The following is a 13,764-nucleotide window of genomic DNA, read 5'->3' as shown; positions in this document are numbered from 1 at the left end:
CATTCTACACGCTGAAAAACCTAAAAAAAGTCAAACCCTTCATCCCCATTGAAGACCTAAAGATGGTGGTGCGATCCTTAGTCCTACCCAAGTCAGACTATCGCAACCCAATGGTTCTTGACGCCCCAAAATCTTAGCTAGCCCCATTGAAAGCCACACTCCACACCCCGGCTAGACTTATATCGGGGGGGGGGGGGTAGACTCTTTGATCACATCATTCCCAACCTCAAACAACTCAACTGGCTGCCAATCAAGGCTAGGGACATGCTAAATACCGCTTGCATAACTCACAAAGTGCTCAACACTGAAAAAACTATTTACCTCACAAATAAACTCAAATCAAAAGATGGCCAAAAGAGACTTTTATGAAGTTGATTCCTCCAAAATTTAAGAGGCAGAAATCTCGCACCTGCTCCTTCTCTGGGAATGCTCCTAAAATCTGGAACTCCCTGCCCCAGGACCAGTGGAATAATCAATTCTTCCCTCACTCAAAAAAGAAACTGAAGCTTCTTCTCCTCAACAAATACTTAAACGCCCCCCCTTAAAGCACCTGACTGGCCTGCAGGTACCCTCTCCGCACCCTTAAAAAAAGTCTGCGCGCGCACTACTATCCCGGGGAAAACGGTGCCTCAAATTTCCCCCATCCTCAAAAGGCCATATCCCAGCTACCTTAGAACTGCATCATCCATCTTTACTATTGTTAATCTTGTGTTGCCGTTTATGAATGAATGAATGAGGATTTATAAAGGGAGTAGTTACCCGGAAGCATCCCAGCGCTAAGCCTAAACAGAAAGACCGGGGAGGGAACCAGAGAAACAGATGCAGCAGATTAAGGAAATAAGTGGGTTTTTAAGAGTTTCCGAAAGCGTTACTGTTACTATGTGTTTTTTTTAGTTTTACTCTTTCGGTAATCTTGTACGATTGCAGTGGTGCTCTGTAAAGCGCTATGTATTTTTGTGTACTGTAATTACCTCTACATTGTATTGGCAACTTTCCCTAATTTCTTTGTACACCATGTCATATACTTTCACCATGTATCTGTATTTACTCCTAATGTATCTTATGTAGTTGCTGCCTATGCAATTTCCTCATTTACCTGTGTATCTGTATTTACTCCAAAGGTATCTCAAGTATATTCTGCATGAGCTAACTCTGTTAGGAGCTCAGATGCCCTCGGGTCAAGTTTGCGCTAAATAAAACTCAATCAAATAAAAACTAAACAAATATACTTAATCACGTAAACTTGGGGCAACGCCAAAACCTTATGCCTCCCCAGAGCAGGACAAAATATTTTAATTCTCCACATTTTTTCCTCTTTCCACATAGAAAGAGGAAAATGGCTTGTAGGATTCTTTTTGTGCAGGAATGGGTCCCTTCCTGCACAAAAACAACCCTACCTGGAGCAGAGGCACCATGCACCATGATACAGGGGAGACTACATTGGTGCTAGGCAACAAATTGTGCACCTGCGCAGGAGGAAAGGACAGGAATGCACCGTTTTTCATAGTGTGCATTCCTGTTCTTTCACATTGTCGTAGGGCAGCGCAGCAAAAAGACTTGGGTAGCTGTCCTAAGCCAATTCCTCATAAATGAGGCCCTCAGTATCTTGTGAATATTTTAGCAGTATATTGGTTCCCTTTATACCCATTTTTTATTCATTATATTTTACCATATGAATTTCTGTATGGTTGGTACAATGAAATGCAAACCTTATGTATACCTGGGACCAGAGTGTCTATGGGGCTTTATGGTATATTGCTTTGGTAAATTAGCCATCATGATAAAAAGTACAGATGGAAATGTTGTCACCTATCGCTATTCTTTCCTACTTATTATTATGTTTTTATTTCAATGGTTTATTTCTTTGGTAATGCTTTGAGGGATCCACGTAAGTGACGCCTTTGCTGAATTCAGAATTGTGTCTACCTTTCACAAATGTATAGCTTTCGGGGATCACCCATGAGTTTCATACCTGTTTCCACCACAACCTGCAAGTGGGTTTAAATTACGAAAATTAGACAAAATGGACTACCTTCTAGACAAATGCTGAAACTCTGGTTAAAAATTGATTGGGAACTACCTTGTTCACCATGTTCTGGTATGTAACTCTCCATGAGCCAGCGTGGATATACTATATTGATATCGTCTTGATGCAGCTTGTGGAGCATGCTCTCTCCTCCTTTTTGTTTCTCTATATCTCTCCTTTGCTTGCTCCCTGAACTGTGACGTGGCCAAATTACATACCTCTTTGGCTGTACCATATTGATGACTGCCTTTACATTCTGTATTAAGTGGCTGTTGCTGTTGAACTTCAATAAAAAGATTTTGAGCAACAACAAAAAATGAAACATTGCTAAATTATGGCTATTTTTTTGGTTCCTCTCTGAGGAACCTAAAAACCCTGGGTAGCTTTTGTATCACCAGGATATTAGAAAAAAGACTCAAATTTGACCTGGATATCTTTTGTGGGAAAAGCTATAACGGTCTGAGCATGAGGTGCACCAAATATCAAAAAAGTGTTCAGATTTGGGGCGTGGAAAGCATTGTCAGTAAAGCGGTTAAAAAAGGGAAAAGATGACTGCACGCATGTGGGTTGCAGAAGTATGTTTCAAAGTAGGTTGTGGCTTAAAGCCGAAGCAAAAAATCTGAGAGATTATCTGTTAGCAATAGATTATCCACCAAAGGATATCTGGGCACCTGTATCACAAATTCTTTAAACAGGGGGTCCTGGGGAAAATATTTAAAGACCAGACAGTGTTCTATCCCCACACTAAACCTTATAAAACAACCAAAGGAAACTACTGGTCTGAGAACAGAAAAACCAGGACAGCACAAAGCCAATGTTTCTAGGTCAGAAAGATAACTGTTCACAGGTCTGAAACATGTAGACCTGTCTTTCCAGCGAACTTTTTACAGTTATGCTTTCAAACTGTATACGCACTGTTTTTATGTTTTACACTAGAATAGCGCTTGTTAAAATTGTTTTGTATCCTGGTAGTCAATTTTAAAACTGCACATCTTTTTCTTCACATTCACTTATTTGCACTGCAATTATCATCAGCACCCCTTCCAAATAAGAACTTTATCTCACCATTTTGTTGGATCTGAGCCAATTCTAATTTGGCCACTGATAAATATAGCTTGAGTTCCCTTCTGATGTTGAGAAGGGTGCAGACCCTGATTGCACTAGGATTTGCAATGCAATCAAGAGGAAATCCCAGATGATGAGAATTGCCGCCACGGTGGGCTGATGGGATTTTATTCTTGCTGTGAACAGTTATCTTTCTGACCTAGACGCATTGGCTTTTTGCTGTCCTGATTTTTCTGTTCTCAGACCAGTAGTTTATTTTGGTTGTTTTATAAGATATCTGGGCACCTGCCTGTGTTTAATACTTGTGATATGTGCTATAGGCACATTCTAGTTATTGATTATATTTATAAGGCATGGATGTTTATTTTCAGAACTTTGCTGAGTATTTTGAGACATTGCAGATTTTTGAATATTGTACATCGAGGTGTCCCATTTAGAGGTGGTTTATCGCAGACTGGGATTGTAAGCATGGGTCTAAGGTTGTATGTCATTGTGCCCATCTCAGGAATGTGTGTAGTGTATTTTACCAGACTACAGAGGTTTGTCCATAGGGTGTGGCAGAAGATATCTATTCAGTGGCAAATGCATACCTTTCAACCTTTTTACTTAAAATTGAGAGTCATGTGAAGTCCTTAAGAGAGTAATCCATTTTAGATGAATAGGGTATGAACTTCTTTCGGAGGGGGTCCACACGGTTAAAGGCTAAAGTATTTTTGCCTGTTAGGTGGGTGAATAGAGGGTAACAGCTAGCAAATGCGGGTTACGTGACAGATATTCTAAATGTCTAGCATGTGGTCAGAGGTTATGTTCATTATCAAGTGATTGGTGATAGGAAATAAGCCGCAAGTGTAGTGTGTTAAATGACTTCAGGCCCACAAACCCCAAAGGATGCTGTAACGTGTGAATTTCTGTGTACTTGTTTTTTAAACATTAGTGTTTTTTTCTCATTTGAACTATAGCGTCACTATAACCTTTTTATTCTGTGCATTTCTAGGAGCAGGGGAGAATTTGTGACCATACCTAAATATAACCTCCCTTTAACCTTTGTTTTTTTCGATGATTTCTGGAGTTTTTTGTCATAATCAATCTTGAGCATACGTCCAACTCCGTTAAGCAACCTGCAGCTAACTAACCCTACCTGCACACGGTCATTGGCCATGCGCAGTGGAGCAGCTGGGGCCGCTGCAGGTAAGAGCAGTGGGGCAGTGGGGCCAGCTGAGGGGGATTTCGAGAGACGACCAAGAGGGTAAAATATTTATTTATTTAATTTACCCTTCTGGTCTTCTCTCGAAACCCCCCCAGCCGGCCCCACCACTCTTACCTGCAGCGGCTTCGGCTGCAGTGGTGGGTTAGCCTGGGCCTACATCCAACCCTCTCACCCAGGTATGTTAGTCATTGAGATTTGGGAGGTGTCAATCTCAGATTTCCCAACTAAAAAAAATGATAGGCCCCAGGATGGAGGGTCAAGATTATTAAGGTTTGGGATGGACTGTTCACATTAGGAACAGGGACTCGTGTTCTATACATTTTTACTGAAAATTGCACTATTCATTGTAAATTCTTACTAAAAAGCACATTTTTTAGCTTTCTGTTCATCTGCAATAACATCATTGGGATGTTAAACCCCAATGTGCTTTACTTAATGTACATATCATTAGGCGTAGTTTGTTTTAATCATTTTGTGATACCATTTTTGAACATCTTCGGTTTTTTACTTGGAACCGCTGTCAATAGTTGTGACAGAAAAGCAGCTTGTGCTCATGGATATTACACTTCATGTGACTCAACTTTAGCTAGAAACTTAAACCAGCTCATCATTATCACACATGGATCAAAAACATAGAGCCAAAGTATGAGATTTGGAAAATCATTATAATCCTCTTTGCCACAAAACAAAAATGGTTTAACCACATCGCTGCGGCGGCTATTCCGCCGCAGCGCTAAGTGGGCGGGGCGGCCGCTCGGCGGCCGCATGCTGATGCCGGAACCGCTCCGTCATCAGCCGCGGTTGGGCTGTGCTCATGGCGGAGCGGGTCCGTCATGGCCTCGCCCGCTCAATAGAACGCGCCGCGCAGGCGCGAAATCAGCGCCGCGCAGGCGCGGCGGCAGGGCCATGACGGAACCGCTCCGTCATCAGCACAGCGCCACCGCAGCTGATGACGGAGCGGTTCCGTCATCAGCATAGAAAGGGTTAAAAGGCTGCAGAAGTAATTGTTCTATATGTTCGGGAAAAAAATTATGTTTTCTCATCTGAATCACATCCTAACGTTTTCATACTAACTAAGAGACTGAAGTAGAAAGCTAATGTGCAGTTGCAAAGCCTGTAATTTGCAAAATACTTTATTTATAAGAGCCCTTTCATGAATTGGAAAAGTCTTTAAAAATTATATAAGAACTTTGAAGTTCTTTACCAATCACAAATTAGAACTTCCCCTACTATTTGTGAGTCGCGAAGGTCTACATTAGTGGTTTGTGACCACATTTGCATACCATTGATACATTTCAAACCCTTGAGTAGGTGGTGCCTGATGTGAAAATGGGAAACTGACCTTCCTGGACAGATTCCTCGTATGGAAGTGTGCCAGGCCGCCTCAAGGCGGTGGCAGTGAGCTGGCCCCTGTGTCTTACCACTTGGTCAAAAGCTAGTTTAAAATGTCTCCATGGTTTAGGAATGCAAATAGAGGGGCAGAGGCAAATTGCGACCTGCCGAATTATTATATAATTAATATTCATTACTCGAGTTGATATAGGTCCCCATGAATAATCAAATTGTAATGCAAAAGAGCTGTGTTAAAGTTACTTAGCAAATTGCATACCCATTGGAAAACCAGACCGAGTGTAAATTGAACATCATGGTTTGTGAATGTATATTAGTACATCAGGCCCTAAGCGCTTAGTGTTTTATTGTATTTTCTTCTTATGCTGTAGCATTCCTAGACTTTATTAGAACAGGCAAACATTTGTTTTTGTTCTAAAACTCATTTTCTTTCTGTCTTTTTCGTGTAAGGGTTCCATTGTGATCACTCTATGTACGTGGGGTGATGTTCTCCCTTTCTGCAGAATTAAACACATTGTACACCACGTCAGGGTTTAAGACCAATGTCCTTCTATTTCCAGAGGTCATTTGACGTTACAGAGGATGAGTGCTTTCTATGGAAAGAAGAATATGAAAAGTTAAAAGGTGAATGGGGCGAGTTAGCTGCCAAGCATGTGGAGCTGCAGAGTGAGCTGCATATTCTACAGAGCAAACTTCAGGTAAGCCTAATGCAGATACCCTGTTGTGGAGCACTTCAGTGAATTGCGCATGGTGTCCGAGTTGGGCTACTGCAGCTTACCTTGTAAGCAGAAAACATAGGAATTGCTGAAAAAGATAGCACTCATAAAACCATCATTTGACCACACATTCTCCCCAAGCACCCAGCGTGAAAACAATTGACACATGTTCACAATCGGCCGTCACTTGCTCAGATAGCTCCTCTGCCCTTCATCTCTTTTACTTTCCTCTGAGTCCACCCTTCATGTACTCTGGATTAACCCTGGGCAAAGCACTACGCTACGCTTGCGTAGTTTGTGAAGTTTGTGCAACTTCGCAAGCTGCACGGAGCACAGTCCAAACATGCATAGCGTAGCGTAGTGCAGAGGTAATTTTTTGCTTGCTCGCGGTCCTCAATATCAAGTAGGCGACCGCGAGCAAGCAAAATGACATCCTCGCAAGACTTTTTTCTTGTTCGCGATCGCGAGCATGGAAAATAAACCTCCCGGCGAGATTCTCAACGCGGGGAGGTCAGGTTTCTCATTGCGAGTGGTCGCACATGCTCGCGAACGCTCGCGATGAGAAACTACCAGGCCGCTTTGACAAAGCTGCAGCTCGAGTAAAAATCTACTCGAGCGGCAGAAAAGTACAGCTTGCACTGTGCAAGATCCCGTTTTCAATGATTGCACAGTGCTGGATGCTTGTCCGCACTGTGCAATCATTGAAAACGCATCTTGCACAGTGCGAACATGCTACTACGCAGCTCGCGAAGTGCTACGCGTAGCTCGTGTAGTGCAAAGTGTGCTTCACGTAGCGCTACTTCGCGAACTACACCCACCCCTACTCTGGATGTGACTGGATAATCCTGTGACTAGGTGCACAGGCGGATATAGAGGGCAAGGGCTAGTAAAGCATAAATAGCACACCAGCAGTTAACACTGGAAGGGGATTATAGTTTTCCCTTGTCCCTCAGTGGTCCCTGAGTCCACTGTTCAGAGCCAGGCTCAGTGAGTGTTCAGATGAGGTAGGGTCCAGGGATGCCCTCTACAAGAGTTCATGGTGACTGCATTTAGCCCCTGTAGACGTTCTTTTCACACTCTGACAGCAACACTTCCTATGAGAGGAAGGGGATAGCTCATCGCAGTCCTTCATTCACATGTGGTGCACAGGTCAGATAGTCACCAACCAATGTATGGCCTGTTTTGAGGCCGCATTACTTGTGGAAAGCTCACCTTCTTCACAGCTAATAACACATGTTCATACACTTGATAACACCATGTAAAGCAGTTAAGATGTAATTCCAAATTGTTCTCTCATACCATTATGAAAGATATAAAAGAAAATGACACCCAGGAACAAACCTCAAGCAGAAACCAAAAGGAAAGTAGTTCAGTTATTATAATTTTCACTGTTTTATAGTTCCACTGTTTTTAGCAATCATGTTCATGGTCACACTGCTAATCTATTTGCTGTTGAAGCACACCGCTGGATATTGTTTCACCTTGCTCTTTAAGGATTGGAGTACATCTGAACTTCAGTCGTTGACCAACCCCTTTTTATTCCCGAAACCCTTCCCTGCCCTCCTCCAAAACATTGATCATAGTATTACTATGTTTTGTTACTGTTCAGCGTCTACTCGGAAAATTGATGGCAGATGTCATGGTGAGAGCTGTTTGGACTTTTGAGCACGTACTGTAAAGAGTAGGTGGTGTTCTGATGTATGTGTATCAGCCTGTGGGGCATATGAGGTAATTAATTCTTGGCTGATGATGCAGAAACCACTAGCTTTGTACTTACCTTGGACTCATTCAGGTACATACCTGCTGAGACAAGGCAGAAGGTAGATATCCTGAGGGCTCTCCACACACTGGATCACATGCATCATGTTTACTTGTTTTTCTAAGGGGTTGTGTTTTTGAGAGACATTGGCAGTTCTGCAATATTGGTGCTATGGATCATTTATGAAAGAGAAGCTCTGAAAAGTTTCTGGTTTAAGTTAGTGAACAGCCGGCTCTGTCCTCTTGTGAGTGAAGATGTGTGGAGTCTTCTTTATTTATTGCAACATACCCTCCAATAGGAGTTTATTGCGTTGCCATCTCGACATTCTGAAACTCAAGCAGCAGAGGTCATTGCTCATTAAAACGCCAGGTTTTTATAGCTTTCTTAAGAAAGTTTGTAGCTCTCCAAAGGGATCTTCCATCAACAGGCGGCAGTTTCGACCCGAAAGATCTTTTTCACCATTCATGGACATTCAGGGGCAAGGCAGCGAAAGAGTTTGCACACGATACTGCATGCTTTGAGCTTTATTAGCTTCTGGACAGGAAGTCAGTGTAGTTGATGCAGGTGGAGTGAGATGGAGTAAATGTATTTAAATGTAAAGATGGTTCTCAGTTGAGAGTTTTGGATCTTTTGTAAGCATTCAGTATATTCTTTTGGTAGACCAGGATATGCTCCTTTGCCATAATCTCATCTGGATTGCACAAAGGCATTGGTGACAGTGATTTTGTGCTTGTAAGGTAAGAAAGTCATAATAATAGTCAGGTCTTTATGATGCTAGAGATCTGAGTATTCAGATTAAGATCGAAATCTAATTTAACGACATGCAAATGTCACTGGCTGAGGGCATGCTCCTAGTTATGAAGGCCATAGACAGTCATCACAGTGGATGACCTTATTAAATACAGGAAGAAATTCTGTTTTGGTGAGATGCAGTTTTAGTTATTTGAGTGCCATCCAGTTCTCAATGAACCTCATGATAGCTTGGACGCCGGCAATAGGATTGAAGGGGTCCTTCAGCAGGTTGATGACTAGTTGTGTATCATCGGACTCTAACTAGAATGTGACCTAGAAGTCCGCAGTTATGCATATATGATCAAGAGCAGTGGAAGCTGGGTACTTGAAGTAAACCCCAAAGACAAGGCCTGAAACAGAAGGGGAAACTGCCTGTATAAACTACCTTGGTTCTGCCTCATGCAAATGATTCAGCCATAAATGAGCATTACCAGGGTTGTGAACTGTTTAAGGCAACTGATTGGTTGATAGTATTGAATTGATATGGATAGGTCCAGGACGATTATCGCCCCTGGATCTCAATTGTACGCAATAATTTCTATATCATCTATGGCAGTCGTGATCACATCCCCTGTAGAGAAGCTTGGGCTGAATAATACATTGGCAGGGAGAGAATATTATTGGTCTCTACAAAGATTTTGTGCTGTTTCGTGACTACTGTCAAATCAAGCACAAGGAGATGATGGACAGTGCGCTGACACTTTTCTGGCACTCACCCCAGTCACTGTTAGATCTGGGTTGAATCCAAACTCCTTCATTAGCTCACTTCGCCACCTCAGTTCCAACCCAGTCGTATGGAATCGGTCTTGACCCTGTTTCTCATGGGAACAGTCCAGCCGGTAACACCTGACTACTGTCTCCAACAGCTTGGTCACAAAAGGGAGTCTTTTTATAGGCCTTAAGTTTGTTGGATCACTGGGATCGAGGTAAGTTTCAGAGTGGGATACATGATTGCATTCTATAGGCTGTACCGGACTGATCTGGTCTTAAGAGGCATTGATTATAGATGTAATCCTTCGATCTGTTGTGGATTTTTAAGCTATTAGGAATATATCCAGAAAGATTGTCAGGGGGAGCCAGAGGGTTTACTGACTTGCATTAGATAGCGGTCTTCTATCTGAAAGAGTGTGGCGCATTCAGATAGCGGTTTGTGATTATCTGCCTTTATGGCACCTGTTTGAGGGATCTTTGCCTCTATTTGTAAATTGTAAATAAAAGTCTCAAGAAGCTTTCTAATTGTTTCTGTGAAGTAATTTAATAGGGAGTACGCCAGGTCTTGAGTTCAGTCATCCGTATCTGTGAAAACTGAACGATTAACAAGAAGTTTGATAGTTTGGAATACGTTTTGTGGGCTGCTAAAGGCGTGAATGTTTTTGTGAATAAAGATTTCTTTTTTGCTTTCTGACTAGGTTGTTATACTTACACATTTGTCTTCAATAGCTACTTTGATCAAAACATTTTCATCAATCTCTTATAGGTTTGTATACCAGTTTTTTAATTCTTAAGGTCGTCTGAGAACTTCAGATTCCTCAGGATCTTAGATTTATTCCTTTTCTGTTTCTAATTGTTCAAGCAACTAGGCTAGAGTGTTGTTCAGTTGCTCTAATAAAGGAAGGATTGATATCTGTTCTATTGTGCTGAGATTTGTTAAATTTATTGTGGAGCAAAGTATTGAGATTCTCCTTCGAAACCGTGGGACATATTTACAAGGGTTTTATCTCCGCTTTTTTGGCTTTAAAAGCCAAAGAAGCGGAGATAAAATCGCCCTAACAACAATGGGTGCTAACATGCAAAATCGCATGTTAGCACCCTTTTTCACTACGCTTCCAAGTGGGCGTTCCAGAGCAAAATAATAGGAGAAATGTCGCTAAGCGGCATTTCTCCTATTATCAAGCTTCACGCGAACCCTGTTAGAGCCAAAAAAGCAGCACTAACCACGGTTAACGCTGCTTTTTTACGTCTGCTAATTTTCAGACTTAGCCATGTAATCAAATGGGAGGTGGAGTACATGGCTAAATCCACCATGGGCTATCAACAAGGATATCCCTATCCTTGTAGTTTTTTCGCTGCATTACCAGCTATAGCTGGATTTTTTATCTCCTAGGCGGTTAGCATTGTTAGTAACGCGATAACCAGGCGATATTATCCAGTGACAGCGGGCATTAAAAAAATTAACACTAAGCACCCTTAGCGTTAATTTTCCTTGTGCCTTGTTAATATGCCCCTGTGTTCCAATTGTAATGGTAGTAGTTTGGCTATCTTGTGGGGCTGTTATTTTGCATTGATAAGAAAGTAATTAGATGGTGGTTTTTCCAGACTCTATGAATGAAGTTGTCCTGCCACTCAACAAAGCTGCCAGACCTCAAACACTGTTTGCAATTTGGTGCCTATGTGGTAGTCAAAGAGAGGTATTTTTATTTATTTGAGTAAATGTTGGTAGAGTTTATATTCTCAACACCTAAGAGACGTAGATGTCAATCTGTATTATCATATAACTATGTACTCATGTTGTTATTCCATTCCACATTACAGTGGGTAGAGTCCCAAGATCTACAACTGAGGAAGTTCCAGTCTCGCCTGCAGTGCTTTGAGAGGGAGCGTGCAGCGATGCAGTCTCAAATTGAAGTCTTGGAGGAGGACAATAATCTAAAAAGGGAACAGCTGAACACCATGGCAGGTACTGCTTTCTTAAACTACCACACTATTTTCATTGCAATTCCCTGGGGCATGGACATAATTTCTATCTCCAAAGGCTGATGAAAATGTTTTCAAATTGGCATAATCTTAAGAGATTGTATTTCTTCTCACAGCATCAAGAGGCTGAAGTGTATGTTGAGTCATTTGAGAAGTCGGTGGGGTCTTAGTTTAGTGTTCATTTATTGTAAACCAAAAACATACATTTTTCCCACCTATTTTTAACAGAAAGCTACCATAGTGGTTTTCCATTTTCTTTCCAATTGCAATACATAGGTACATTCTAATAAAATGACATATTTCCTGCATAGGATAACCATAAATTAACAAATATGTGAACCTTCAACCGTGATTCTTTCCTTTAAACACCAAGGAAGCACTGCAGTTTCTGTAAAAATTCCACATTCTCCATCACAATACATAACCTTTATTTTTACTTCCATACATTTTTTCCCCTAGTTCACAAAACATGAATCTGGTTTTAGTCTGCATACTCGTACATATCCATCTTTTTCTTTCAACTTCAAGAATCAGCAAATAACATGATTACATTCAAAGGCGTACCTTCTTTAAGTGTAGATTTCTGTGTCAAAGTAAACCAACTCACAAGACATTTCACTAGGTTGCCTACTCGTGTACTCGGCCATCTGGTACTGATTGCATTTGCTGAGTTTTAAAATCTGTTTGTATGTTATTCTTTGCACGTGCACTTTTATGGTCTAAACCATAGAAATAAAGTTGAATGATGATGATGATGCCCGAAATATGTTACCTTGAAGATAGTCTTGGAAAGAAACATGCCACATTTAGGTAAAATATATGTGGTTTCAAAGAATGAGCGTGCCCACTTGTGCAATTTAGAAGAATCACATCTCTTTCTCCCTTATTTAAATGGCACTAAATCAACCCTATCTTGGCCAAACAAGAGACTGTACAAAATAGTTGTTTGCCTATGAATTTCTTTGTGATTAGTGTGTAACATTGACAAAAAAGAATGTCTATGATATTCTCCCATGTTAATTTATTGTGATTTGTGTAACAAAGTGTATGATCTTTGTGAATTTTTTATGTGGCTCTCTATTTAGAGAGTTTTTTGATCTTGAAATAATCCATGTTTTTATTATATGCACTCTTTATATGACCTTTTTTAACTGATTTTAAAGAATAAACATTCATATATTGGATTTTTGCAAACTTTCAGCACTGTTTGGTGATATTGGTCTGCTTGGATGATTGGTGAATGACTTATTAAATCCGGACAGTGATGGACTGGGTGGGGCTGCCGCTTTGATCCTTTTGGATCTCTTGGCGGCGTTTGGCACTGTCAATCCCCACCTGTTGTGATTCCACTTGAGAAAGCTAGGGGTAAATGGTCTAGCTCTGTTAACATCGTTTCAGCCCGAAAGAACACAAGCAGTGAACTCTGGATCATTTTAAATCAACACCCTGTGTCCTGCCATGTGGGTTTCCACAGGGCTCGTCGATTAGTCCAACCCTTTTTTTTTATATCTACGTGTCGGAATTGGATCCGCTGATTCAGCATTTTGGCTTTGGACTTTCGGACACACAGATTGTGGCAGGGGTGTATAAAGAGCAAGCTTCCCTGTACTGCAATTTAGAAACTGTATGCAGGAAATTAACAACTGGATAGGCAAGCATTGTCTTGAACTCAATTTGGAGAAAAAACAAAATAGTGAATTTCGTCAACTTCCAACCAAGATGGGATGGCATCTGGTGGCCTACAGAGATGGGAAAGTTGCCAAAACCAGTGGAAAAAACAAAAAATCTTGAGATTTTAATTGACAAGAAACACATTCGCCCAGCAAACAAATGCAACGGTTCCCACAACTTTTTACTTGCTCAAGAAACTGAGGAAGGTTCTTACTTATATCCCTATGGATTCTAGGAAGACGGTGGTGACAGCACTAGTATTATCGAAATTAGATTATTAGAATGGGTTGTACCTGAATATGCAAAAACAACATTAAAAAACGGAAAATGGTGCAGAATGCAGCTGCAAAACTCCTCCTAAATCTGATCTAGTATGAATCAGTCTTGACCGAAATCCGTAGACTCCACTGGCTTCCTGTAGCTAGTTGCTCAAAGTTTAAGACGCTATGCCTAGCTTTTAAGGCCTTAAACAATATGAGACCGA

The 13,764-nt window shown here is 41.2% G+C and overlaps 1 protein-coding gene across 2 annotated transcripts in view; it reads left to right on the top strand.

Moving 5' to 3' along the window:
- The window catches only part of TRAF3IP3 (TRAF3 interacting protein 3), a 306,887-nt gene that overhangs the window by 168,453 nt on the left and 124,670 nt on the right, over window positions 1–13,764 (top strand). For both annotated transcript variants that reach the window (XM_086923361.1, XM_086923360.1), the window contains exons 10-11: window positions 6,209–6,346; window positions 11,448–11,592. In XM_086923361.1, the coding sequence (XP_086779487.1) occupies window positions 6,209–6,346; window positions 11,448–11,592 (283 nt within the window). The remainder of the gene's footprint in view (window positions 1–6,208; window positions 6,347–11,447; window positions 11,593–13,764) is intronic.

The sequence above is a fragment of the Lissotriton vulgaris genome, chromosome 5, assembly GCF_964263255.1.
Source record: "Lissotriton vulgaris chromosome 5, aLisVul1.2, whole genome shotgun sequence".
In the NCBI taxonomy this organism is placed as follows: domain Eukaryota; kingdom Metazoa; phylum Chordata; class Amphibia; order Caudata; family Salamandridae; genus Lissotriton; species Lissotriton vulgaris.
This window is presented reverse-complemented; position numbering and strand designations above follow the sequence as displayed.